Raw genomic sequence first — 25,195 nt, 5'->3', positions numbered from 1 at the left:
TGCGCGTGCTCACGGGAAACGTAGTCCGAATCTGGCTTTCAAGGGATCGGGCTGCGTGCTCAAGGGTTCCGGGCGAAAGCGAACACCTTCCGTTTTCAGAGTGGTCTGGGCTACAAAGGGATATTTAGGACTGACTGTCTCGCGAGGCAGCAAAAGCAAGGGAGGGTGGGGTGGAGTGCGATTACGAAAAAAGGTATTCTCGCTAATTCCAGGGTCCCTAACGGCTAGGTCCAAAACTAAAGAGGCAAAACTTCTCGCGATATGTTAAGACATCCGGCGCCATAGACCTCAGCGAGCCTCAGCGTCGGAGAAGAGAAGCTCGCGAGATCTCTGCAGTTGCCCAGGAGACTAAGAGGAGGAGCGGTGATCTCGCGAAAGAAAAGAGGTCGGGAGCACTCGCGAGATCTCAGACCACCGGACCCGAAAGGTTCCTAAGAAGTTGAAGGGCCCTCAGGCGGCCCGGGGGCAAATGGCCGGAGCCGGACCAACCATGCTGCTACGCGAGGAGAACGGTTGTTGCAGCCGGCGTCAAAGCAGCTCCAGCGCCGGGGTTAGCGCGGGCTCGAGTGCTGGGATTGAGGGGCAGCCGGGGAGCAAGATGGGGGGACGGAAGGGGGAACTGCAGCTCCCGGCAGCCTCTGGGCTTGGTGTGAGCGCCCCGCGGGCTGTCGGGAGCTGTGGTTCCGTGGGTGGGCGGCGCAGTCTCAGCGCGTGTCCCGCCCCGCGCAGGACTCAGACGGGGAGCGCGAGGACTCGCCGGCTGCGCGGGCCCGGCAGCAGCTGGAGGCGCTGCTCAACAAGACTATGCGCATTCGCATGACAGATGGACGGACCCTGGTCGGCTGCTTCTTGTGCACCGACCGCGACTGCAATGTCATCCTGGGCTCGGCGCAGGAGTTCCTCAAACCGTCGGGTCAGTCCCCGGGGAATGCGGCGGAGCCCTCACCGCGAGGCACCCCTCCCCCCCTCCGCTGCACCCCAGTTTTCTGGGACTAGAAGGGGCGGGACCGACGCTGGCCTGCCTCCCTGATGGTCTGACCCTTCTTTCCAGATTCCTTCTCTGCGGGAGAACCCCGTGTGCTGGGCCTGGCCATGGTACCCGGCCACCACATCGTTTCTATTGAGGTGCAAAGAGAGAGCCTGGCAGGGCCTCCCTATCTCTGACCACGATCGCGCAGGCTTTTCAGACCATTAAAGCTGTAAACGAAGTGGCTCGTGTCCGAGTGTAGCTGGGACGTCGGGAGCGCTCTCAGCCCTCCTTCACCCAGCCTGGGCGTCCGGGGGTGCCAAAGGTTCCCCGGGGTTCGGGGGGTGGGGATGAGCTAAGGACTAACAGGCCCCAGGGTGGGCCCCTCCATCTTCCCTCCCACGCTGCTGCTCCAGAATTGTGACTGGAGGGGGTGTCATCCTGCTCCGGAAGGCCCATTGTTTCCCTCCCCGGCCTGGCAACACCGAGTTCCTCCAAGCTGGGGTCAGAGAACGGGCTCGGGTCCCCAAGGGGAGCAGGGCAGGCGACAGAGGCTGGGCCCTCTCCTCTCTATTGATGGAGAGGTGACTTCAGGGTCAGGGACAGAGAGAGCTCTGGGGTCTGGCCAGGAAGAACGGGCTAATGCGATAAGGGAAGGCCGGGAGGCTGAAGGATGCGCTGTTGAGCCCCCACCCCCCCGCCCCATGTTTCCTGCTCCTGGGCATCGCGCGGGGGTGATGGAATCTGTGCCATCTCACTGTTCCCAGGATCCCAAGCAACGCATTCAGTTCATCAATTCTTTATTGATGTGGGGTCACTCCTTACCCCTCGAACCTCGCCCCCCAGCCCGTAAATACTAGAGGAGCTGCACCGGGAAAGAAGGAGGCGAGGTTCGTCCGAATGGTGGGAGGCGGGGAGGGCTGGGGGTGGAGTGGTGATGTGCACAGGGTCCAGCCCAGATGTCCAGGATTCAGATGTAGGTAGTAAGAAAGTGGGTTCTCCGGGGCGTGGCGGATTTCCGCCAGCTTTGGGTCCACAGATGCTCCGGTTCCCCCAAGGGGATGCTGGGACCCGGCTGGGGCAGGGGTGGGGACAGGGAAGATCGGGAGACCCCCGGGCTTCAAGTCCTTGGGGCGACTGGAAGCGGGTGCGGTCGTGAAGATACTTCCCGACTCGAGGGTCCTCAAACCCAGACCTTCCCTGATGTGGAGCCGGCCTGGGACCCTGGTGAGGCCCGGGTTGGCCGCGGCTGCGGGGCGCGCCGGCGCCGGTAAAGGGCTCGGCTGTAGGGCACGAGGCAGTCGGCCAGGCGGAGGCGCAGGCAAAGGCGGCGGTAGCTGGCCAGGGCGAGCACGAGCAGCGGCACGAGGAGCAGGAATCCGGTGACCAGCAGGGCCGTGAAGCCCGGGTCCCGCAGGTGCGCCGTGCAAGGCGGCGCCTGGGAGCGCAGGAACTGTGGGAGCAGAACCGGCGTCGGGCCCGAGCCGAGCGGCCCGGGCCCACGGACCCCACCGCCGCCTCCAGCACCGGGGCCCGCGGTCACCCGCGCACCTCGGGGCGCACGCTCACCTGGGAGTGGCAGAGGAAGCCGAAGCCCAGCATGGTGACAGCGGGCAGCAGGATGGTCCCCAGCACGAGCGCCAGCAGGAGGAGGTTGAAGGCCGCTACCAGCAGATTCTGGGCCGTGACCAGCACGGCGCAGGCCCAGCAGTCCAGGGGGTCCCGGGGCTCCGGGCCGCCGCCCGGAGCCGCTCGCTGCGCCCCGGGGACATCCGCCATGGTCGGCCTGGCTCCCGCCCGCCTGGGCCGCGGCCCTTATAGCCCTCTTTCCTGCCCCTCCCCCGGCCCGGCCTCTCCCCACCCCCCCTTATCCTGGAATGCGGCTCCGGGATCGGGCACCCCCCCCCAACCCCAGACCGAGGAGCGGACCGGCGCGCTGGACATTCCACAGGCGCCTCGGGGAGGGGCTCGCCCCGCCGGGGTCTGCGCGGGAGGCCCGGCCGGGCAGCCCTCCCCCCAAGTGCGCGCCCCGCTAGCCCCAGCACCGTATCCAAACCGGATGTTTTTCTCGGATTTTATTTTTAATATTAATATTCTCACACAAAAATCACCGAAAATAGGGGGAGGGTTGGGAAGACCCCTCTGCCCCTGGGGCAGAGAGACAGTGCAGTGCGAGGGGGCGGGACTGTAAACCCCCCACCCCTCCGCAGCCCCAGCGTGGGAGAAAAAAACCACCGACGGAACGAAAATAAAGCCCCAGAGAAACTCATCCCGGGGTGTCCCTGCCCCAGTGAGGCCCTGGCCCTGGGCTGGTTCACGCTTAAAAAGAAAAGTGGGGGAGGGAGGGGCGTGAGGGGAAGGTCCACGTTTTTAAAGTTGGCCGGGGCTGGGAAGGACGGGGTTCCTTTTCCTCATAGTTCTTTCTTTAAAACTTTAAATTTTTTTATTTATTTATTATTATTATTTTTTTTTTACAAAATACCATTTCAGTTCCCACTTCTTCCCCTACAGTACAGGAGTCGCTCACCCTCAGGCGGGGTCGGGGTCGGGTCGGGAGTGGGGGCCTGGTCCGAGAAAGTGCAGGACGTCGGGGAGGGGAGCGGGTTTGAGCACCATGAGAACCCGGCTGGAGCCGCGGGCGGACGGGCGGAGACGGACGGGCCGGGCCCGGACACACACTGGGGCGCGGGGAGAGCCCGGCGGCGGGCAGTCCCTGGAGGGGCAGGCGGGATGGCTTGGGGGGTGCGGGAGGTCGGGTTTTCCCAAAAATGAATAAATAGAGGTGAGTGGGACTGTTATAAATTAAAAAACAAAACGAACAAAAAAAGAAAAACCAAAAACAACCAAGAACGAACAAACAAAAAAAGAAAAAAAAAAAAACCCAGAAAATACAAAAATCATAACCAAGTGAATAAACAGAGACATGTACAGGGGGGTCACAGCTAGCATTGGAAGTAAAAAAGGAGGTTCTGGGGGAGGGGTAAAGCCCATAGAAAGAATCTCATTAAAAACCTCGGCTGCCGTAACGTCTATGTACAAACACGAGCCGCGAGCGTCTGCGCCGGGCGGGCGGGCGGGCGGGCGGCAGGCGTGAGGGAACCCGTATGTGACCCCCGCCGCCGCCGGAGCCTGGTCCTTGTGTCTGTTGCTAGAAAGGCCAAAGTCGGTGAGGGGAGGCGCTGGCGGGCGAGGGGCTGCCAGCCCCCTCCCCCGCCTCCCATTTTTTTTCCTTTTTTCCTCTTATTTGTTAAAAAAAACTTTTTTTCTTAATAAATTAAGTGAGGGGGAGCTGCCAATGGGGCGGAAGGGCCGGGCCCGACACCCCCTTCCCGGCCAGAGGCGGGACCTAGGTCCAGCCCAGGCGTGTGCTGGTGGCCCCGCGGCGCCCTGCAGGCGGGCGGGCGGGGCGTCCGGCCTCATCGCGACGCGCTGGCGGGGGCCTGCGGGGAGAAAACCGGCGGCGGCGGGCTCAGGCGCGGGGGCGGGCGCCGTGCTCCGCCCGCGCCCCGCCCCCCGCGCCCCCCCCCGCCCCCCGGGCCCCGGGCCCCGGCCCCGGGCGCGCCCGCCGGGCCCTCACCAGCGTGAAGGCGTCGTAGGCCTGCGCCAGCTCCTCGGTGCGGTACTGCTCCAGCACCACCACGCCCTGCAGGCCCGCGCTGCGCCGCCGCGCGCACGCCTCGCAGTGCACCAGGTACGTGTTGCGGCTGCCGTTCTCGCTGGTCACGAACAGGATGTTGAACACCTCCACCTGGGACGGGGCGCAGGGGAGGGGGCGGTCACGGGGAGCGGGGGCGGCGGGGGCGGCGGGGGCACCTCCCTCCAGGGCGCGGCGGGCCCACTCACGTCGCACTCGTTGCAGTAGTAGGCGGGCTCGTCCTTGACCCGGCCCTGGTAGGCTATCTTCTTCCCGGCCCGCACCAGGCTCTCGCGCTGCACCTGGCAGTGCTTCATGGACTGCAGGAGGCAGAACCTGCGCGCGTGCAGGGAGGGGAGGCGAGGGGGGCCGTGAGGCCGACGGAGCGGGGCGGGGCGGGGCCTCCCGGCTCCAGGCTGGGGTCACGGCCCCTGGCCTGGGCATCGCTCACAGTGGACATGTGGCTCTTGTCTATTTGGGCCGCAGGAAAATAAAGCTCATCGGGGCGGGGGCGGGTACAGTGCAGGGCACGTGGACTGGGGCAGAGAAGAAGGAAGACGGGGCGGAATCCGACAGAAAGGACAAGAGCGGGGCCAAGTTGGGTGGAGATGGGCTTCTTCCCAAGTGGGGCGCTCACTTGATCATCTTGAACAGGTCCGGGTCGCTGATTTTGACCGTGCGAGCCACGTTCCAGGACACGTGAATCATGGGCACGATGGACTTGACGTTCTTCACCTCGTTCCACTCGTATCGTTCCAGGGCCAGCTGGTACTGATAGGCTGCGGGGCCAGAGGGGGAAACGGAGGCATCTCAAGCAGCCGCGGCCACGCTGGCCCCCAGGCCCTCCCTTCCCTGGCAGCCGGCTGCCGTCCAGCTTGGCCACCCACAGGGCTCACCCCCCACGGGGCTCACCCCCCACGGGCCCCACCCTCTCACCGGTGAGGGGCCCCACGTTCCAGGCAATGTTGTTGCACCAGCCGGTGGCCTGCACCCAGTGCACGGTGCCCGCGTTAATCCACACCAGGTCTCCGGGGCGCTGCACGAAGCGGTACACGGGGATATTGGAAGCATAGAGGTCATCCAGGATTGGCCACCAGGAACCAGTCAGGTAGTCCACGCCGTGCCTGCGCGGTGGCCACAGGGTCAGACGGAAGCCACAGGGACGGGGCGGGACTGGGGTGGGGGGGGGTGGGAGGAGGTGTATCTGGCGGGGCCAGGGTGGCGCGCACCGGTCGCAGAAGGCGCTGATAGTCTCCCAGTAGTGCTCGTGCACCGCAAACCACTCGCAGTCGCCAGGGCCGATGTTGATGTTGACGGAGCAGAAGTTGTTGTTCTCCTGGTGGCCTGCAGGGGGCGACAGAGAACGGCATGGCAGGCGGCAGCCCGGCCTGCGCTCCGCGCCCGGTCCGCCCCCGGGCCCCCATTGGCTGGCGGAGCGGCAGCCCCGCCCCCTCGCGCGCGCCCGGGTGAGGAGCGCACCTGGCGTTCGGCTGCCGGGAACCTTCATGTACAGCTGCACGGTGTTCATGCCCAGGATGGTGTGGCCCACGTGGCTCAGCATGTTGCCCGTGGAGGTGACCCGCATGAAGGCGGGCAGCTTCAGCAGCTCCTGTAGCTGGGGTTTCCACCTGCGGTGGCGAAGGTGCCACAGAAGTGAGAGGCCGCCCCCGACCCCTGCCGGTCCGGCAGCGCCCCTGCCCCCAGCCGCACTAACCGCTTGGCATCAGACAGGTCGATGTTGGTGCCGAACTTAATGATGTGATGGTTCTTCGGGTCTGGCGCGCTGCTGCCGGGGCAAAGAGCACGGGTTGACGGGGACCCGCCGGCCAAGGGAAGGGGAAGGACACGAAGGCGGCGGACGACCGGGACCTACCTAGGAGGGGTCCCCGTGGTGCTGTCGGGCTCCTCTGCCTCCTCATCCTCGCTTTCCTTCTCCTCCTGCTGGGTCACAGCGGGGAGGCGGGCTGGGGTCAGTGCCGCCCCCGGGAACCCAACCCCCCCACCCGCACCCCCAGCCCCGGCAGCCCCTCGCACCTGCAGGGACTCCTGGAAGGACGAGGCCTGGTACTGCGCGTACTTGGCGATGGTGGTGTGCGAGCGGGAGCTCTCACACGGCCAGATCTGCCGCGTGCCCGTCAGGTCCCAGTTCTCGTCCGAAGGCTGCTGTACCTGGGTGCGCACCTCCACCGTGTGCTCGCCGCTCGCCTCCACCAGCGTCTTGGTGGAGAAGAGGCCCAAGTCTGCAAGGCAGGACCGAGCAGGGCGTCGGGGCAAGGGCGGAGGGCAGGGAGCGAGGGCCTTCTTCCGCCCCAAGCCTCTCCCCCCCACCCCCCAGCTTCACGAAGCTCAGCCCAGCCCAGCCCAGCCCCACACGCAGCTGGGAAGGTTGGCCCTCCCAGGGCGACCCCCCTTTCTCCTGCTGCTGCTCTGAGTCGAGGCACCTCCAGGAGAGTCCTCAGGTGTGCGTGAGGCCACAGGTGCACTGCACCTGGCACTTAATAGGTGCTCAATGAATGGCAGTTTCCTTAAGTTATCGCTGGATCCAACCAGATATTTAGTTAAGTACAAGCCTAGAACACGCTTCACGCTAACAGTGGTGGGAAGGAAGGATATACGGGTATAGAGAACGCTACGGACATAGAGGAAAGACGACTGCGTTTTATGTTTCTGTGTGGTTTCCGTTTGTACGTAAGTACCTTTGTTTGGAATTCTGCCCGATAAAAATTTTTTTGCACGATAAAGCGCGGAAAAAGAGAGCCCTGGACACCTGGGTGGCTCGATGGGTTAAGTAACCAGCTTTGGGACTCTTGATTTCAGCTTGAGTCATGATCTCACAGTCGTAGGATCGAGCCCCTCATTAGACTGTGTGCTGAGTGTGGAGCCTGCTTGGGATTCTCTCTCTCCCTCTCTGCCCTTCCCCACTCTCACTCTCTCCTCCCTCCTCTCTCTGCCCCTTCCCGCTCTCTCTCCCTCTCAAAATAAATAAACTTAAAAAAAAAAAAAATCCCCAAACCATGGGCCGGCAGGGGTTTTGTATACTCTGTATTCTCATCCTAATCGATCAAGAAAACCAAAAGTGACCCTAACCAGGTCCTGGGTTCCATCCCCTGCCCCTCTATCCAGTGCTGGGGACACAGTGATGGGAAGAAAGCCCAAGGCCTCAAGTACGGCCTGGGGAGGACTGAGGATAGCTCGTGAGAGCTGCGGTCCGGGGTCTGCAAGCATGGGGGCCCTCCGAGGCCTCCCCTCACCCTCCTGCCCTTCCATACTCACTGAGCCGCAGGGAGCCCGCCAGGCCCCGGATCACGGTGATGGGATTCCGAGGGTCTGTGCAGAACTGCAGCAGCACAGGTGAGAAGGCATCCCGTTTGCTCTCCAGCTGAGAGATGACAAGGAGACAGGGCCAGGGTGAGAGCCCTGCCCCGGGCTCTGAGCCCCCTCCCCCACTGCCCCTGACGGCCCAGACACAGTCTCAGAACCCATGGCAGGGGGGGTCATACGTACATAGATGCTGGGTGTGGGCGGGTTGAGTTTTTCCCGGGGCAGCTTCTCCTCAGTGTTGATCTTCGGTTTCACAGACTGGGCAGGGGAAAGGTAGGACTCTCGAAACTTCCCTTTCACCTTGGCATTCCTGTGGGGAAGATAGGGACATGAGGGCAGGAATATCAGGGTGATGGGGAAGGGAGCCCCCCACTGGGCCGGGCCAGCAGCCTGGGGGGGGGGGGGGCACCTCCCGGAACTTACTTGCTGGCACGCACGACGTCAGCAGCGCAGTGGCTGATGGTGAGGTCCGCCATGCGCAGCCTCCGCTCCTCCACCTCGGAGGCGATGAAGGTCTCCTTGTCCCCACTCTCCACCTTGATGAGGCGGATCTTCAGCTCCTTGGGGGGCCCTTCGCTGAGTGAGCGCAGCTTTAACATGTCAGCCCGGCTGACACCTGGTGGCCCTGGTGCTTCCTCGCGAGCCTTCTTCCCGGGAACGGGAGCCGAGGGCGCTGTGGGCTGGGCAGGGGGCGCGGGGGCCGGTGGAGGGGCAGGAGCCGTGGGTGGCTTGGCCTTGGAGGCCCCGCCAAGATCGGGCCGGGCCTTCTCGCGACCCTGGATCTCCTCGCTCTGCAGGTCCAGGTTGCCCAGCACCCGGCGGCTCTTTTCTTTGGGGGCCTTGGCCTTGGTCTTTGCCCTGCCCTCTCGGGGCCGCCGACCCACGCTGTCCTTACAGGCCCGCCTGTGCCGCCGGTGTTCCTTCTGGTGCTCCTTCTGGTGCTCTTTCTGCCGCCGCTTGCTGCTGCTGCCTGGTCCTGCCGCCGCCGCCGCCACCCCGCCACTCTCCTCGCGGGCCTGGGCGGGAGGCAGCAGCCGCTCGGTCCCGCTGTCCACTGGGCCCGCCGTGTCCACCGGGCCCGCCGTGTCCACCGGGCCTGCCGGGTCCGTGGCGCTCCGGCCCACCCGCTCCACAAGGGTCTCACAAGCCCGACTGATCTCTTCTAGCACCTCAGACTCAGACCGAGCAGGGGGCAGAGGCAGGGGTGGGGGCGGCGGGGCGGGGGTCATGGGGCCCGGGGCCGGCTCTTCGCCCGCCCCGCGCTCCCGGGCCCAGGGCCCGCCTGAGGTAGAGAAGTGAGATGCCGAGGGAGCGGAGGGCTGCGGGGAGCCCTGGGCGCTAGGGGCCGCCGAGGCGGGCGGCGGGGCGGTAGCACCTGATGGGGGGCCTGGCGAATACTGAGTGGCGGGCAAGGGCCCGGGCCGGGTGGCGAGGGCGGCTCCAGTCCCCCGGTAACAGTACTTCTGTCCCTCCAGCACGGAGGCCAAGGACTTGAGCAGGCTGGCCGGGCCGGCCGGTGGGGGGAGCGGGGGCGGCGGAGGAAACTTGGCTAGAGGCGGCGGTGGCGGCAGGGCTGGTGGTGGCTTCTTCTCCTCTTCCTGGGCGGCGGTGGCAGTGGCGGCCGGGGTTGTGTCACTAGGGAACGGAGGCTGCAGAGACGAAAAGGGCTCCTTCAGCGGGGGCGGGGGGGCTGCGCCCGCCTCCTGTTGCTGTTCCTCCTCCTTGCGAATGGATTCGTCCAGCATCTTCATGATGTTGGCCAGCCCATCGGGGAGGATCTTGAACTCAGCCGGCTCCTCAAACTGGTCCTCCAGCGGGGTAGGGGGAAAGTCGAAGAGCCGCGGGCCTCGGGCAGGCAGCTCCCCGACCCTGGGCGGCACAGGCTGGGGGGCTTTATTCAAGGGGCCTGGGGGGGGGCCCGGCCCCACCTCGGGGGTCTTTGGGAAGGAGACCCTGGGCCGAGGGCTCTCCGGGCGCCTGAAGCTTCCTGAGGTATTTTGGTGGCAGGAGGAGGGAGGAGCTGGAGGCAGGGCGAGAGTCAAGGGCGCAAGAGGTGGGTCCTGGGGGCTCAGATTGGGGCTGGGGGGCCGGGGAAGGGGGTCCAAACTTCTGGCCAGGTAGGGAGGCGGGGGGAAGGACACGGGCCCTGTGGGGCTGCTGCTGTGGCTGCCATGGTTGCTGCTGCTGGTGGCTGGGGGAGTCGGAGGGGTGTGCGAATCCTGAGTGCCCACAGAAAAGCGGGGAGCCGGAGGCCCCAAGAAGCCCTCGCGGTGGGGGAGGGGTGGTGGGGGAGGGCGGGGGCGTCCCTCAGACCCAAAGAAGAGCTCCTCGAAGATCTCCCCATCCTCGCGGGCTGCCCGGCAGGCCGGGCCCTTCAGCCAGGCAGGGGGGGGCGGAGGGCGTAAGAGGCGGGGACAGGGCGGCGGAGGCGGCGAGGGGGGGCCGGGCGGCAGGGACAGGTGAGGAGTGGCAGCGGGAGCCGCCAGGAACGGTTTCCGACTGCTGTGTGCCGAGGGCCCCAGGCGGCCTTGGTGAGAGGAGACGTCCAGCGCGGGAGTTTGGTAATGATCAGCGCCGGGCTGCAAGCAGGGGACAGGCGGTCGGCGGCTGCCGGGGGGGTGGCACCGCCCGCTCCACCCGCAGTCCACCCGCGGTCCGGAACTCACAATGCCTGGGCTCGGCTCCGCGGCCCGGAGACCGGTGTTGTTGCTGCTGCTGCTACTGCTGCTGCTGGTGGGGCCGGGGAGGCCAGGGGGCCGGGAAGGGGCGTAAGGCACGCAGGCGGTGGTTGCTGCTGGTGAAACGCTGGAGTCCATCCGCGACCTCTGAACTCTGCTCTCTCTAAGGTCACTTCCGGGGGGACGGGTGGCAGGCGGGCAGCCATGGCTCTCTGCTCCTGGGGGGCGGGGGCCTGGGCCTGGGGGTGCGGCCGGGACCAGCCGGTGGCCAGGGGGGTGCGCGGCGTAGGCCGGAGCCGGGTACGGATACGGGTGAGGCAGCGAGTGCCGCTGCTCCTGTGGGAGAGGCAAAGGGCCACGAGTGACACGTGGGGGACGGGGGACTTGTGGTTAAGAGACGAGGGGCAATCGATTGGGGCTCACCTGGCGCTCCGGGGGTGCTGAACCCTTGCGCTCGGGGCCCCAGACATCTCCATGCAGGGCGCTCCACAGCCCTGGCTTGCTCAGCTGAAACGGAGGGCTAGTGCCGAGGCCAGGCAGGGGTGGGGGCGGCGGCGGGGGGGGCGGCGGGGGCGGTGGGGGCAGTGGCGGCGGGGGCAGCGGCAGCCCCGGGGGAAGGCCAGTCTGGAAGAAGAGAGAGCGTGAGAACGGCACCCCGGCCCAGTCCTGCCCACGGCGGCCCGTGGCCTACACGCGACCATACCTGCTCAGAGCCATACCTGCTCAGAGCCGCAGCCTCTCCTGCGCTTGCCCCCGGGGCTGAGGCCCTCGTCCCCCGAGGGGCCTGAGAGCGCCGCAGGAGGCACGGGCTGCACCACTGGGGGCTCAGCGGCTCGCTTCACGGGGGGACCGCCCCGCTTGGCCCCATAGTTCCGCTTGTGCTGAAAACAAAAAGAAAGGAGAGAGAATGACACATGTGCAGATCCAGCCAGGGGCCTCCTCCCCACCCCACCGGCCCCCATCTCACCTCAAGGTGCAGCAAGTTCCACACTTGCTCCAGGGGGGGCAGGACCTTGGCTCGGTGCTGGCAGGAGCCGGCGTGAAAGTTCCAGAACTGGGCCTGGGGGCAGAAGCACACGTTAGGATGAGGGCGCCTAGCCAGAAGGCACAAGCCCAGCCCCCCGGGCCCTGCCTCGTCCCACCTGCTGTAGTCGGCCGATGCGGGGCCCCAACTCAGCCAAGCTTCCTCCGTATCGAAGGGCGCTGTGATAGCAGCGAATGGCCTCCTCGCTGTCGTGCTCGGACTCGTATAGCTGCCCCAGCTGCTCCCACAGCCCCGGCTGGGCCGGCTCTCGGAGCAGTGCCTGCACACAGCCATGCAGGGATTCCAGCTTCCCGTGGAGGGGTCTCGGGGCGGGGGTCCTACCGGGCAGAAGGGGTTGTGGGGGCTGGTCAGGCCTGGGGGACCTCTTCTGAGGCCCCAGGCTTACGTCCCATCTACAGCACCTTTGATTCCGTACTCACCCTGGAGCATAATACGGTTTGTTGGGGTGTCCAGAGCTACTGCCATGTGAAGGGGGTAGGGGAGCAGAGAGTGGGGGCTGCCCGATGCTGGCAGAGCACCTAGAGACGGAAGGGGTCTGTTAACGTGCAGCAAGATGAAGTGGTCCCGTCCCTACTTAGAAATGAGGGGACTGAGAGACTAAGGGAAAGCAGCTGAGAACCCCACTGGGGTCCACGGATCAGCAGAAACCCAGAGAGTGACCAAAGAGTGGAGACGGGGAGAGGGGTGCCCCATGTTCTCACCTGCCTCCAGGCAGCCATGCGCTTCGAGGAGGGGGATGGGGCGGGCAGGAGCTCCAGGCCCCAGCACAGCTCAAGCCCCCGAGGGCAAAGGCTTCCCGTGCAGCGCGGGCCCCTGGAGGGTCCACTGCCCGATGCATCCAGCCTGAGTCAAGGAGAGATCAAGATCTTCATGGGGGCACAGCCTGAGCCAGCAGCATACACACGGCCGACCCAGCCCTGGTCTTTCCCTTACCAGGTCAGCAGTGGCCCCAGGAGCCCTGGAGATCGGGCACGGCCCCCTGCCCCAGCTCTCTGGGGCGACGGTCCCGCTCCAGCCGCTCTGACAGGAGTGCCCACTGCCCCCAGACGGCCACCCAGGGCCCTTCACAGCCAATTCTGCGGAGGGGAGGTGGAGAAGGAGTGCCGTGAGCCGGCCAGCGCACAGCTGAGGCCCAGGGGCCCGGCCGGGCAGTCATCTGCACCGGGAGTCGGGCCTTGGCTTTCCCCGAGGGGAGGGCCACGCCGCCCAAGGAGCCCCCGGAGGCCCGGGAGAGCGGCGAGGCGCCGGGACGAGCGGCAGGGAGCGGGACGGCCGGTCAGCGGCGGCTCGCTGCCGGGAGCCACTGGGGCGGAGGGGCAGCGCCGCTGCGGCTTACCCGGCCTCCGTGGGAGCGTCCTCGCACGGCGTCGGCGAGCTCCTGAGATCCGGCCAATCACAGGACTTCCTCTCTCGCCAGAAAGCCAATCATCACCCGTGTCTCCGCCTCAGTAACAGCCTGGCCGGGACCAATGAGAGCGAGGTTAGCCCGGCCGCGGCCGGGGGAGGAGGGGCGGCGGAGCCGGTCAGACGGGCTCGCCCCGGGGTGACCCCGGGGTGACCCCGCGGCTCCCACCTAGGGTCTCCATCCCGGACCTGACACCCGGGCCGGCGGCGCAGGCAGGGCCCGGGACCCCTGCGGGTGAAGGCGGCACGTCGCACGCTCGGGCCGGCCTGGGGGACGGCGCCACCCGCGAGTCCCACGCACCCATAGAGTCGCCGGTACTCCCGGCAGGACCGCCCGAAACGCCCCCGGCCCCGGCGCCCTAAGACCGGCCGACGGCAAACGGAGGCACAACGCAGACAAAGGCGTCGCTGCCTTTCCTCCCTTCACCTCGCCCCGTGCCTCACCTCCCACCCCGGGTGCCCCCTGTGACTGCTGAGAGCTGGCCGGTCACGGCGACTTCGGTACCCAAACCCGCCCGCGCCGAGATCCGAGCGCTCCACCATCCCCCCCCCCCCCCCACGCCTGACCCTATCCCAAACTACGGTCGGGGCCCCCAGCCTACCTAGTTCCCGGAGCTCCTCCACTTCCCCTGGCTCTCTAGGTCTTCAGTTCCAACCGACCCCCAAAACCAAAATCTCCCTTTAATCCCCCAACTTCTGAGAAGACGCGCACAGCGGTCCCGAGTGGCCCCTCTCGCGTGGCTCCCGTATCCTCTATGCCCTTCCCCGTCGGGGCCACGCGGTTCCCCACGGCCCACGTGGCCCCCGCCCCCCAAGGGAGGGGGGATTTCGGGGGTTGCCCGTGACGTGGCTACTTGCGCAGCGGAAGCGGCGTGTGTAAGTGTAAGGGGGGGGGGTCCTTCGGGAGGGAGGAGGGCGGGGCCCAACAGGCGGTGACATCACCCTTGTCCCACTCTCACCGCCCACTCCCTTAAAGAACCCAGAACCCGTTTCACTTCCTCCTTCGCGGCGGCCCCCCCCCCCCCGCCCTTTCCCGTCGGTGCCGCCTCGACCCACGACGGGCGCAGCGCCCCCCTTCTGGGCACCTCCCCTTCGGCCCCAGTTCTTCCTTGTCGCCTGAGCCCAGGATCCCCGTCCCCGCGCCTCTTCCTCGCCTACCCGGCGTCCCCGCAGGTAGGGAGCCGGCTCCGCTCCCGGGATCGGTCCATTGAGAGTCTAGAGTACAAAGAGCTGCGAGAGGCGAGCGTAGAGTACAAAGCGGCGGGGGCGGGGCCAGCGCTCCAGCTGGAGCGAGCGCCGGGCAGGAAGCCGGGGGAGCGCGCGCGACGAGGGGCTGGGGGCGGCTGGAAAGTTCGCCTTCGCCGAGAGAAGTCTGCGCGGTGGGGAAATTTCCACCCAGCCCGCAAGGGCAGGCGGGTTTCTGGTGAAAACAGTCCTCTCTCCGCAGGACAAGGTGGTCTGTTTACGTGCTAAACTCCGGACCCTACAGGTCGCGGCGCGCCACTCCCCGCCGAACCCTGCGAACGCTTGGGCTCTGCGGACGGCGTCCGCGGCTCTAGCGGAGTTTCTGCCCGAACTCTCTCTGCTCACCACACTGACTTTCGGTCAGTTGCCAAAGCCCTGGGACGAGCAGAGCGCTTAGCTGCGGTCTAAGGGTAGCCCGGGCCACATTCCCCCACCCAAGTCCGGGACCACGCATGGGCTAACGGGGGGGGGGGGGGAGTGGGGGCGGGGGTTCAGGCACCGCAGGATCAGATCCCGGTTTGCGAAGCGGTGCCGAGGGCGCTGCCAGCTACCAGGAAATGCAGCTTCCCCTTCTGCGATGATGACACTTCCCCTCCACCACTTCCCCTTTCCCACGGGGAACTGACTCAGCTTTCCCTAAAGCACTGAGTCCCGTCCCTCCAGCCCCTTTCCACCTTTGTCCACAACCCCCCACGCCGGTACTCAGAGTACAGCAGCCCTCACCGAAGAACAAAAACTTCCTGTGCACTAAATACACATTCACTCTCGCCAACCACCTCGGATTCACCGGGACCCGGGCGCCTGACTCCTCATCCGCCCCCCGTACAAAGCCCTCCCTCGGGGTCTGATTCAGGCTTGGGGTGGGAGAGCGTGAGTCACCCACAAAACCTTCCCCTATTCCCACTGACTCAGCCCTCGCCTCCCTGAACGCACACAGACACACAGTCAGAGGCAGACACAACTCAGCCCACACACCGCTCACCACCGGTCCCGCGGAATTTCCCCTCTCGTCTTCCCCCACGACGGCCCCTCCCCGCGTCCGCCAGCCTCGACGCGGCGCTCACACCTGTTCCCCGGCGCCGGCTCGCGGTCCACTCTCACCTCCACTCTCGCTTTGGGGCAGGAATAGCCCTCCCCGACTCCCGGTGTCCGTACTAACCAAGGGGAGGGGACGGCCACGGGCAGCAGTCACAAAGACAGACACCCACAGACTCCCCGAAGGCAGGCGAGAGGAAGACGCACGCGGCCACAGCCAGGCTGGGAGGACGGTATACTTCTGGGGCAGACATTCCTTCCCAGCCTCTCCCGCCCGACCCACAGTCCCCGGGGCCGGCCGCCCAGAAAGGGTTAATCCTTCTCCTGCTGAGGCCACGCCCTCTCCATCCGGGCACTCCCGGTTAAGCCCAGCTCCGCCCCTTCCATCCGGGCTCTGGACTCGGGGACTTTAACCGACCCCCTCCCCCGGAGCCCCGAGAGAGACCCACTCCATCAATCACACCCACTTAACCCTCTCCCGGCTCCAGGCCTGAGGAGCCCCCGGCGCGCACCGCTGCGGCCGCGCGGGACGCGGGGGAAGGGGCCAGACGTGCGCACGCAGACTCACATGCCGGCCAGAGACAAGACCCCGCACACACGGTCTTTCCCCCCCTCCCCCCCCCCCCCCCGCAGTCCGCGGACGCGCCGAGGCGGGGCCGGGGCCGGCACCCGCCGCATCCCGCTCCCCGCCAGGCCTCGTTCCGCCCGGTGGAAGCGAGGGGTTACAGGCTCGCTTCTTACCTGGGGGAGGGGGGAGGCGGAGGGGAGGGCCGCCGGCTGGGGCGCCGCTGTGACTCAGCCACCCGGGCAGGCCGCCCGCTCGGGATTCCCTTCCCCAGCCTTCCCCCGCTGCTGGCCCCTCCCCGCCCCCCACCGAGGAGTGACAGTGCCGGCCCCGGCCCGCTATGTGTCACTGCGAGCCTTGTGTCTGCCTCTGACTGGACCGCTGTGTTCACCAGTGTGTCTGACAAGGTCGGCTGTGTGTGGGTCGTCCCGGTGTCTGTCTCTGTGTGCACCTGCATATCTGCTCATCTCGTCTCCTTCAGTGCCTGTGTCTGACGCGTTCCTGTCATTATGCCTGTCTACATGACTCTGAGGGGCTGTCTCTGTCTGTGTGTCTGCCTGGCTCCTGTCTCGGTCTTTTGTCTGGGTCTGCCTCTGCATCACTTGCGTGATCACGTGTGTCTCTGCACATGCCCTTCTGTGTTTGCCTTCATGTTCCCGAACAGAGTCTGGGAAACACTGGAGCAGGCTGACCCCGCAGACTCCTCGCCTCACTCCACCACCCCCCCTCCCGAATCCTGACGTCTTGTTGCCGGATCAGTGATCCTTCTGTTTGAGTCAGATATTTGGGCGTCTGTCTGCCTTCAATCAAGTTCCGTCCTATTCCTCAACGTCCTTGCTGATCCTCAAGGCTCCCTGCAGCTCCCATTATGATGATAATTGCTAGCATTTAGTGAATACTTACTAGTAGGCACCAGGCACCGTCTTAAACACTTTACATACCTTTTTAAAACTGCCCCCACCGCAAATCTGAGTTAGGAAGTACTTTTTTTTTTTTTTAACCCATTTTACAGATGAGGAAATTGAGGCTCAGAGAGGTTAGGTAACTTGGTCAAGTTCACTCTGCAAGAGAGTGGAAGAACTGGGCTTCTTCCCAGGGCCTCATTCTTTCCACTCTTCTATCTGCCTCTGTCCTGTTCTCCCTCCCTTGGTTTTATCGTCACAGGCCATCTCCTGGGTCAGCCTGCCTGCGCCCCCACCCCGTTCTACCCCCAGCAACTCCAGCATCGCAAATGTCCCCTGTCCTCGACAGCAGGTGTGGGTAGGACACTTGTAGCAGATCTCAGAAGCCATTGCTTTCTTGGCAGTGAAGCTCATTCAGTTAACACATTCATTCAACACAATTCCACTGAGGCACCCCAATGTGCAAACCATCTTGCCAAATCCAGATACACAGAAGAAAACAGTCCCACTCAAAAATTCAGTGCGACACACACTCAGAGAACTTAAGTCCCTGGCTTAGGTATACTCTCCTCTCCTACAGAGCCTCAGGCAGAGAACTGGCCCAAAGAGAGAGGGAAGCAGAAGAGAAGTAAGACTTGGGGGGGGGGGGGAGGAGGCAAATGCTGTAGCACAGTGGGGACAGAATGGAACAGAAAGAGAGCTGGAAGGCAAGGTGAGATGCCACGATTGCCATGGCAACAGCAGCAGGCTGTTGTGGCCATGGCCTCCGGTATCTCCAAATCAATTTCCAATCACCACGCACGAACCACACTGTTCACCAACTCTTATAGGGCACCCTCACCCCAAGAAAAATCCCCCCAGGTTATCTCACCTCTACCTTCCAGCCTTGCAAACTCTAGTTTAATTCAACTCCAGAAGTAACTGAGTTGTAGCACTGGGGGGAGATTTTTTGGTGGTAGTGGAGAGGCTGGTGAAATACAGGGCTGAACCATTCAGGGGCAACAGAGGGGCGCTCCATAAACCAGGAAGGCTGAACCACTCCAGCACCACATGGTGGGGGGATGCTCAGAGCTGGACTGGACCATTCTGAGGAGTGGGCACGATCCAGATCATACCGCTCTTCTTCAAGCATGTGGTCCAGAGCTGGACGGGTGGGGGTGGGGGTGGGGGTTGTTGCTCAGGAGCAGAACTTACCAGATGGAATTTGATGTGCCCTGTCTCATTGGAACCAGTGCCCCAGTGGTGGGGTGCAGCAGACCACGGTGGGTGGGGGGGGCGGTACTACGGGGCTGGCATGGTGCCTGGGGGAACCTGAAAGAAAAAAGCCAGTTAGAAGTGGGGTCTCCCAGGCTGGAGAATTTCCCTGTGCTCCCTGTCTTCTTATTGAGGAGAAGCCTGGTGCTGGTGGTCAGATGGGATGAGAGAACCCGTTTCCATGGCAACCAGAAAAAGCCATCCCCAAGGTGGTCCTCCAGCCTTCCCCTTTAGGAAGCAGCCTTGGACCAGAGGGTAAGGGGAGCGTGCTACGGCATCTGTGAACGTCCACAGCGGACACCCAATCCATGAGTCCCCTTCGGACCGAACTCTCCTGCTGACAGTCCCTGGGCCCAGAGTAGCCCCGATTGCCCCTGACGTCGGCACCCAAGTCGCCCTCAATCCTGGCCCCAGGCCTGCAATCTTCTGCCTCCAGCTCAGCCTCCTCCCTACCCCTAACCTTATCAAGACACCAGTCAACCCCACCCTCTGGACTCTGCCCCCTCCTCTTCCCCCAGGCGGGTGCAGGCAGGTCTTGGCGAGCAGCACAGGTGGCCAGACTAGATGAACGGGCCCGGCAGGGAGGAGCCTTCCTCCACAACGACCGACTCTGGGCCTGGGTCTGAAAGTGGCCTCTGCCGCAAGCCTCCCTTGCATCCCACCCCTCAAGGCCATATCCTGTTTCCCCATCACCTCCTTCCTCTCTGTGGCCCCAGAAGGTGACAGAGGCCCAGTCCCTTCCCTCCCCTCCGAAACAAAAAGCTAAGTCTTCTAAGTCCAGGGTCAAGAATCAGGTGTCCATCTAGGGTCAGACCTAAGTCTGGCCCTTATCTCAGACTCACTCCTCGGAGACCTATGGTTTCTGCTTCCTTAGTCACAGTTGCCTGCCCTTGAGGCCCCAGACATTGGGGTTCCCAGTCTAGTCCCCCCATTCCCCGGCCGGCCAGCCCGCATCCTTCCCCCTGCCCCAGAGACTCAGGCCTCCAGCCCCCAGCCTCCATGACGCAATGTGCTGCAAGCTGCCTGGGCTGCTGATGACACTGCCCCCAGGGAGGAGCCACTCCTGACCCAGGCAGGGCCCCCCCCCCCCCCGCCCCCCATAGGCCAGGTAGTGGCCAGCTGCAGGCCAGGGAGGCCGGGCAGGCAAAGTTCTTGTGCTACAGAAAGGAAGCTTGAGGCTGGAACCTTCCGGGACAGGGATGTTGAGAACGTGGGACCAGAGGGTGTGCGTGTGCTTGCCTCTGTGTGTGTGTGTGTGTGTGTGTGTGTGTGTGCGCGCGCGTGCGGGCACACGCGTGCGGTCTGTAGTGTTTGTGTATGTGGCTGTGTTGTAGGGGAAGGGGATGTGCTGGGAAGGGTCTAGCCTAGAGAGGTGGGAGAGGCAGGCCTCAGGACAGACCAAAGAAGGAGTGAGGGGAAGCCAAGGGGGTCACCAGGGTGTGTATGGGGTGTCTGGACACCAGAGTGGGGGAGGGGCCCACAGCCATTTAAAGGGCCAGCCCCAGAGCTTTAATCCCTCACCAGCCCTGGCCCCAAGCCGGAGGCTGTAATTCATCTGTCCAACAGCTGGGGTGGGTGTGTGTGTGTTGGGGGGGGGGGCATGTGGACGGGAAGGGGGAGCTGGGGGAGGGGCTGGGGCTTTCTTGTGCACAGAGCCAAACAACAAAAGGGAAGCCGAAGGGCCAGCTCCAATGTGCCCAAGCCGGGCAGCTGACCTGTACACCGGCCGGTGGTCTCCACCTGATGGCCAACAGACTCCGTAGTATGGACTCAAGGACTCTTGGCCGAGGAGTCCGAGAACCCAAAGGTGGGGCCTGGGAGAAGGCCCAGGCTGAGTGCCCCCAACCCTGCCCCCGCGAGCTGTCACCCCTCCTCGTAGGTCCCAGCCGCAGCACCGTCCCAGACCTGGCAGGCCCCTCGACAGATTCAGCCTCAAATGCCCTGCTCACCAGCCAAGCCTCCCCAGACACGGCCTGCCGGCTCCCCCTCCCGCCGGCGCAGGGTGGCAGCGGCCACACCGAGGCTGTCCCTTTAAATCATTACCACCCCTGATTGTGTGGACAAACCGAGGGCCCTGCCCCCCAGGCAGGCGGCTTGCCACCTCCCCCCCATGAGTCCCCAGAAATGTGAGGGCCATTTAAAGGGACAACGGAGAGACAGCCAGGTCTCTAGCCGCCCCCACCCCCACCCCACACACACACACTCACAGCCCCTTTCCCCAGCGACACACAGCCCCTTGCCCCTCTGGAGGGCCCCCCAAATTCCGGTTCTCTCCCCACCCCTAGAGACTGCTAGAAGGAGAAAGGGGGCCAGAGTTGGGGGGGGGGCGGGGAGCTGGGGGAGCGAGGAAAAGACAGGGGCTGCCTCCTTACTCAGAGCCCCAGGGGACAGGTCGGAAGGAAAGCAAAGCCAGGAGAAGCGGCGAGACAGAGCCCCGAAAGGTGCCGCGGGCAGACCTGGGGCGCACAGGCTGTCGGGCGAGGGGAAGGGAGTCGGGCTGCACGAGACGGCGGCGCGGCCAGCGGGCGACAAGCCCAAGTGGGGGAGATGGAACAGGGAGGGCCAGGGAAAAGGGGCAAGGCCGGAGGAAAACGGGGAGACAGAATCGGGGAAAGGGGTCATCCGGGAGGGTGTGGAGGAAAATCCGAGGAGGGAGGGCGAGCCAGGCCGGGGTTACCTGCTGGGTGTCTGTCCCCCGGCGGTGCCCCCGGAGTCCGGGTAGGGAGGGGGGGAGCAGCAGGGGGGGGAGTGGGGGCTGGGGGGGCGGGGGAGACGGTCCCTCCTCTGCCTCCTGGGCCTGCCCCGGCGCTCGCAGCCTCTGCCTCCCTCCCTCCTCCTCCCCGTCCCTGAGTCCCGGAGTCAAACAAAGAACTGTAGCAGGCTCTCCCCAACCCCCTCCCTCCTCCTCCTCCTCCTCCTCCTCCTCCTCCTCCTCCTCCACCACCTCCTCCTCCCCTCCCTCCCTCCCCACCAGCAGGCTCCCTCCTCCTCCCTTCCGGTCTCTTCCTTTAACTACCCGCCCCCCCCCAGCCCCCAGCACTAGTCTCTCTCCACCCACCCACCCCAACCTTTTTACACACCCCTCAGCCAAGCCCCGTCCCCGCTGTAGAGTCCCTTTGCAAAATTGAAAGGCTCCAGAGAACATGGGAGGGGACTGGGGTCTTGCTTAAAAATCAAGAACCACAATACAATTATTTATTTTCACGGCCAGTGGAATAGTCTTAGCTGTTTCTTCTCCAGGAGGGGGGGAAAAATAATCCTAAAGAAAGCAATACAAATCTGACTAAAGCCCTCATCAAATAAAGTGCACAAAGCAGCGGGAGCTAATCCCCAGCCCCCTCCCTCCCACCCGCCAAATTAAGACCGACTCTCCACTCCTCCAGAACCAACTCCTAAGGTCCTGGCCGGCTGGAACCAGGCCTAACAACTACAGTCACAAAAATCATAACTATCACGATTTAACCACAATAATAAGCATTTTATAACAAGCCTTCATTCAGTATTTATTCTGCACCCGCCACCTTGCGAAGTGCTTTGCATAAATTATCTCATCCCCCCCCCCCCCACCTCCCCAACAGCCAAGAAGGTATGTATTGATATTTAAATTTTCCAGATGAAGAATGTGAGGCTCTGGGAGGTGGTGACCTTTCCAAGTCCCTATGGCCACTAAGTGGCAGAGCTGGGAACAGAATCCGGGTCTGACCTGACAGCCCAAGCTCCGAAACACTTTAAAAGAAAAACCAATTTTTTCTAAGATCATAACCAAACCCGGGAACTTAACTCCATAGGGAAGGGCGGTCATAACTATCAACCCAGTCCCCCTCCCTCAGGAAAGTGACCCACCCACCTACACAGAATAAAGACCTGTACTCTTCAGTCTAACACTGCTTCCTGACCCTTTTCGTCACTGTTGGGGTGTCACTAATTACGATCAGAGATGAGCTGCTGTCTACAGAACGCCACAAACCACACACACAGCTCTTCTCCTGGGAGTAGCTATCTTGCGACCACTCCCACTTCAACTCAAAATGGGGAGGGGGGCAATAGGACACTTAGCAATGCAGCAGGTGGGAAAGCGGCAAGACTGCTGGGAGGCTCCTTCACGGGGCGGAGGGGGCTGGGAAGGAAAGTTCTCATACCCACCTGGGGAAAAGTGACCCCGGGTTCCCGTAGCCCAGCAAAGGGGCAAAGTCTTTGGGCCACACCACACCCGTGCCCCTCCCCCTCACAAAACTCCAGGCCAGGGTTTCCCACCTGCAGGCTGCTAAGGCCAAGGGAAGGGAGAGGGGGAAAAGATGGCACGGGGTTGGAATCGGACTCGGGGCAGAGGTGGGGGGGGAGAGGGGGAGGCGGAATGGAAAGGGGAGGAGGCCTCCGGCCTGGCAACCGTCCCAGGGCACGTGCACTGGTGACATCATCCCAGGCCACCTCTAACACAGACCTTTGACCCCTAGGGGCGGAAAGGGGCCTTTGGCTAAGCTTCCTGGGAAATAGCCTTAGGAATTCTGGGAACCCAAAAAGGAGAAGAAGAAGGAACCCAGGCGGCTTGCCTTTATCTCTTTTACTCCCAGTACCACTCCAGCCCCAGGGACTCGGGCTTCTCGGCTCCTCCTCCCCGCCTCCAGCCCTGACCTCCCAACCCACATTTCTGACGGAGTCCCGACACGCCTCTCGCAGATACTGTGCCTTCTCTCTCCCGGGCGAGATCTCGGGTGGGGGGCAGCAGGTGGGGGGCGGGGGCACCGGGTCCCGCGGGGCTCCGTCTCCCATCTGCGGGATCCCCCGTGGCCCAGCCGGCCGCCAGCCGGAACCTGTCTGGGTCCCCAACTCTCCTGCCCCTCCCCGCGCCGTTCCAGGGCGGAGTCTGTGGAGTTGAAACCAGGACACGGCGAGAGGAAGAGTTATATAACCGGGAGAAGCCGAGAAGGACGAGTGGAGCCCGGGACAGACAGCCCGAGAGGAGCCCGGGGAAGTGCATGAGCACGAGGAGGAGTGGGGAAGACACGCTAGGGATGGGAAGGGTTGGGGGTGCATCAAAGAGGAGGCATCCACGCGAAAAAGGGGCGTGGTGGCCCGGCGGGAGTCACCTGGGCCGGCCGGGACTTCCCCGCAGCGCCCTCCCGCGCTGCCAACAGCAGCTGAGCCCAAGCGACTGAAGCCTCGCAAAGGGGCGCAGATACCCGTTCCGTTCCCCCTGGGGAGGCAACCTAAGCCAGAGCCCGGGAAGGCGCCGGCGGAGCAGAAGCGGCCGGAAACCGCAGCTCCGCCCAGCCCACCTGGGAGAGTGGGGCGCCAGCTGGGGGTCGGTGGGAAACAGGTAGCCGACCCCTCCCACGCAAGGCTGGGCAGTGGTGGTTGGAGACCCAGCGAGAGGGGACAGGCGGATCCAGACGCCTGGATCCCGAGGGGCTGAGGAGCGCAGCCCAGGACTAGTTTGCAAACACACATTCAAATGCGGGGAGGCGGGGGGTGGGGGGGGGTGCGGCGGTAGTGCTGCAGGCTGCGACTCGCCGCGCAGGCGCAGGGGGCTACTAGGGCGCGTGCGGAGGAGGGAGGGGGGTGGGCGCGAGCGTGTGGGAGTGCACGTGCGGGTCCCGAGCAGCTTCCCCCTCCCTTCCTCCACCTCTCCCCCTCCCCTCTCCCTTTTCCTGTCGCTCTATAAAGCCTCCTCCACATTGGCCGCCAGGGCCCTGACGTCAGGGGCCTCCGCGGGAGCCGATTGGCCCGACACGAGAGTTCGGGAATCCGGCTCCCGAGTCTGGCTCTCCGGTTACTCCGGCAACGGGGCAAGCAACCCCCGGGAGGTCGGCGGAGCGGCGCTCCTTGTGGCGCCCGGGTCCCGCCTCCCTCCGGACGACCGCCGAGCCCCCTTCGGCGGCAGCGCAGCTCGCGGCCTCCCCTCCGTCCTTCCCGGGCTCGTACCGTCCCGAGAACTAGGCGTCCTGCCCCCGACCTTCCCCGCAGTCGCCCCGCCCCCAGGTCACAGCCACAAGCCACAGCAGACAGGAAGCGAATCTGCGTTGCTTGGTAACCGAGCCGCGTGCCCCCTCCCCACTATTTACTCCAGCGCAGGGAGGCGGAGACGGGAGTCCAGCCCCCTCCCCAGCCTCTGCCCTTCGCCCTCCCGCCCACAATTTCCTGTGAGGGGCCGAGATGACAGGAAGTCAGACGCCCACCTCGGCCCACCTTTCTCTCTGGCCGGGCGGGGGGCTTCAGCCCCTCCGCCGGCCACATTCCCCCCCCCCCCCCCCTTGCTCCCGCGGCTCGGGCTGCGCGTCTCGCCCTCGCCATCTCGTGGCTGCGCTGGGAAGGTCCGCACGGAGCAGGGCCCGAGCCGGACGAGGGCGAGGAGCATCAGAGTGGGGTCGCAGGACCACGGATGGAGGGGCGGCGGGGTGCGTGGACACGAAGACTCCCGCGGGGAGGCTGGCTCCCGGCGCTCCTGGCGCGAGGGTCAAAGCTGAGGCGACACACCTCACCGTGGGAGGGACCGGAGGGAGACCCGAAGTGGCCCCGGGACCGGAGACGCACCCCTGCCCGACCACACCCGACCTCAGAGGGCCATCACCCTGGCCTATCTGCAGACTCTGACCTTCAGTCCTGCCCTTCTGTTAGGCACCGTCGCGCCCCGCCCCGACCTAGTGTTGCGGAGGGGAAATCCCGGCCCCAGGGGAACTGCGAGTCCTCTCAGGCCCCTCTTGACATCCGAACCCAAGGCTTCTGCCCGCCCGCTCTTCCCCCACACCGCCCTGCATTCTGGGGAACCCTGGCGTCCTGCGCCCCGATCTTCTTTGCAGTGCCTTTGCAGGGACCGAAACGTCCACCCCCAGCTCTACAAGTCTGAGACTCAGGCGTCCCGCCCCCCTGCGCGGAGATGGTTTCCCTCTTTCCAGACGCCCCCGCGGCCCCTCGTTACCTGGTTCCGGGGTGTCCCAGGTGCTCAGGCTCCCCAAGGTCTCCCAGGGGGTCGAGCGGCCCCCCCCTCTCCCAGGCCGGGGCTGGGGGGGCCGCTCCGCCCCGTGGCGCAGTTGGATTTTCCAACACAAACACCGCCCCCCCTGCGCCCCAGCCCCGCCCCCTTCCCTTGGTCCCGCCTCCCCTCGCGCCGAAGTCCCCCCCTCTCGGGCCCCGCCCCTTCTCCTCCT

General features: G+C 64.7%; 3 protein-coding genes across 7 annotated transcripts; 1 reads left to right on the top strand and 2 right to left on the bottom strand.

Annotated features, from left to right (window-relative positions):
* Nucleotides 1–439: 439 nt before the first annotated feature.
* Nucleotides 440–1,208, top strand: NAA38 (N-alpha-acetyltransferase 38, NatC auxiliary subunit). The gene is made up of 3 exons (XM_043583030.1): nucleotides 440–550; nucleotides 730–913; nucleotides 1,052–1,208. Exons 1-3 carry the CDS (start codon nucleotides 470–472, stop codon nucleotides 1,162–1,164), a joined length of 378 nt encoding a protein of 125 aa, XP_043438965.1. The 5' UTR covers nucleotides 440–469; the 3' UTR covers nucleotides 1,165–1,208.
* A 542-nt stretch (nucleotides 1,209–1,750) lies between these two features.
* Nucleotides 1,751–2,809, bottom strand: TMEM88 (transmembrane protein 88). Its single transcript, XM_043583027.1, has 2 exons — nucleotides 2,537–2,809; nucleotides 1,751–2,420 (listed from the first exon to the last, which is right to left on the bottom strand). Exons 1-2 carry the CDS (start codon nucleotides 2,744–2,746, stop codon nucleotides 2,151–2,153), a joined length of 480 nt encoding a protein of 159 aa, XP_043438962.1. The 5' UTR covers nucleotides 2,747–2,809; the 3' UTR covers nucleotides 1,751–2,150.
* A 218-nt stretch (nucleotides 2,810–3,027) lies between these two features.
* KDM6B (lysine demethylase 6B) lies at nucleotides 3,028–25,097 on the bottom strand. 5 transcript variants are annotated; one of them, XM_043583010.1, is made up of 24 exons: nucleotides 24,967–25,097; nucleotides 17,991–18,107; nucleotides 12,982–13,101; nucleotides 12,579–12,721; nucleotides 12,347–12,488; nucleotides 12,065–12,163; nucleotides 11,743–11,962; nucleotides 11,568–11,660; nucleotides 11,320–11,481; nucleotides 11,024–11,224; nucleotides 10,589–10,936; nucleotides 8,346–10,501; nucleotides 8,106–8,232; nucleotides 7,875–7,980; nucleotides 6,636–6,841; nucleotides 6,475–6,539; nucleotides 6,316–6,387; nucleotides 6,081–6,229; nucleotides 5,831–5,945; nucleotides 5,538–5,725; nucleotides 5,239–5,380; nucleotides 4,811–4,937; nucleotides 4,545–4,715; nucleotides 3,028–4,407 (listed from the first exon to the last, which is right to left on the bottom strand). In XM_043583010.1, the coding sequence occupies exons 5-24, from the start codon at nucleotides 12,481–12,483 to the stop codon at nucleotides 4,384–4,386; spliced, it is 4,908 nt and encodes a 1,635-aa protein (XP_043438945.1). In that variant the 5' UTR covers nucleotides 12,484–12,488; nucleotides 12,579–12,721; nucleotides 12,982–13,101; nucleotides 17,991–18,107; nucleotides 24,967–25,097; the 3' UTR covers nucleotides 3,028–4,383. The 5 variants fall into 5 exon arrangements, with proteins under 5 accessions (XP_043438945.1, XP_043438949.1, XP_043438947.1 ...); XM_043583014.1 differs by having other exon boundaries at nucleotides 6,316–6,384; XM_043583012.1 differs by lacking the exon at nucleotides 24,967–25,097 and adding an exon at nucleotides 20,728–20,823.
* Between the last annotated feature and the right edge of the window lie 98 nt (nucleotides 25,098–25,195).

This window comes from Prionailurus bengalensis, chromosome E1 (genome assembly GCF_016509475.1).
Source record: "Prionailurus bengalensis isolate Pbe53 chromosome E1, Fcat_Pben_1.1_paternal_pri, whole genome shotgun sequence".
Taxonomy (NCBI): domain Eukaryota; kingdom Metazoa; phylum Chordata; class Mammalia; order Carnivora; family Felidae; genus Prionailurus; species Prionailurus bengalensis.
Note: the sequence above shows the minus strand (reverse complement) of the source record. Positions and strands in the feature narration are given on the sequence as shown.

Excerpts from the sequence above, each read along its gene's own strand:
- NAA38 (XM_043583030.1), top strand. The coding sequence starts at position 470 with ATGGCCGGAGCCGGACCAACCATGCTGCTACGCGAGGAGAACGGTTGT. Across the intron at positions 551-729 it reads AAAGCAGCTCCAGCGCCGGG|GACTCAGACGGGGAGCGCGA; the intron begins GTTAGCGCGGGC and ends CGCCCCGCGCAG. Across the intron at positions 914-1,051 it reads GGAGTTCCTCAAACCGTCGG|ATTCCTTCTCTGCGGGAGAA; the intron begins GTCAGTCCCCGG and ends CCTTCTTTCCAG.
- TMEM88 (XM_043583027.1), bottom strand. The coding sequence starts at position 2,746 with ATGGCGGATGTCCCCGGGGCGCAGCGAGCGGCTCCGGGCGGCGGCCCG. Across the intron at positions 2,421-2,536 it reads GCTTCCTCTGCCACTCCCAG|TTCCTGCGCTCCCAGGCGCC; the intron begins GTGAGCGTGCGC and ends CTGCTCCCACAG.
- KDM6B (XM_043583010.1), bottom strand. The coding sequence starts at position 12,483 with ATGCATCGGGCAGTGGACCCTCCAGGGGCCCGCGCTGCACGGGAAGCC. Across the intron at positions 11,963-12,064 it reads AAACCGTATTATGCTCCAGG|GACCCCCGCCCCGAGACCCC; the intron begins GTGAGTACGGAA and ends TCTGCCCGGTAG. Across the intron at positions 11,482-11,567 it reads GGAACTTGCTGCACCTTGAG|CACAAGCGGAACTATGGGGC; the intron begins GTGAGATGGGGG and ends TTTTGTTTTCAG.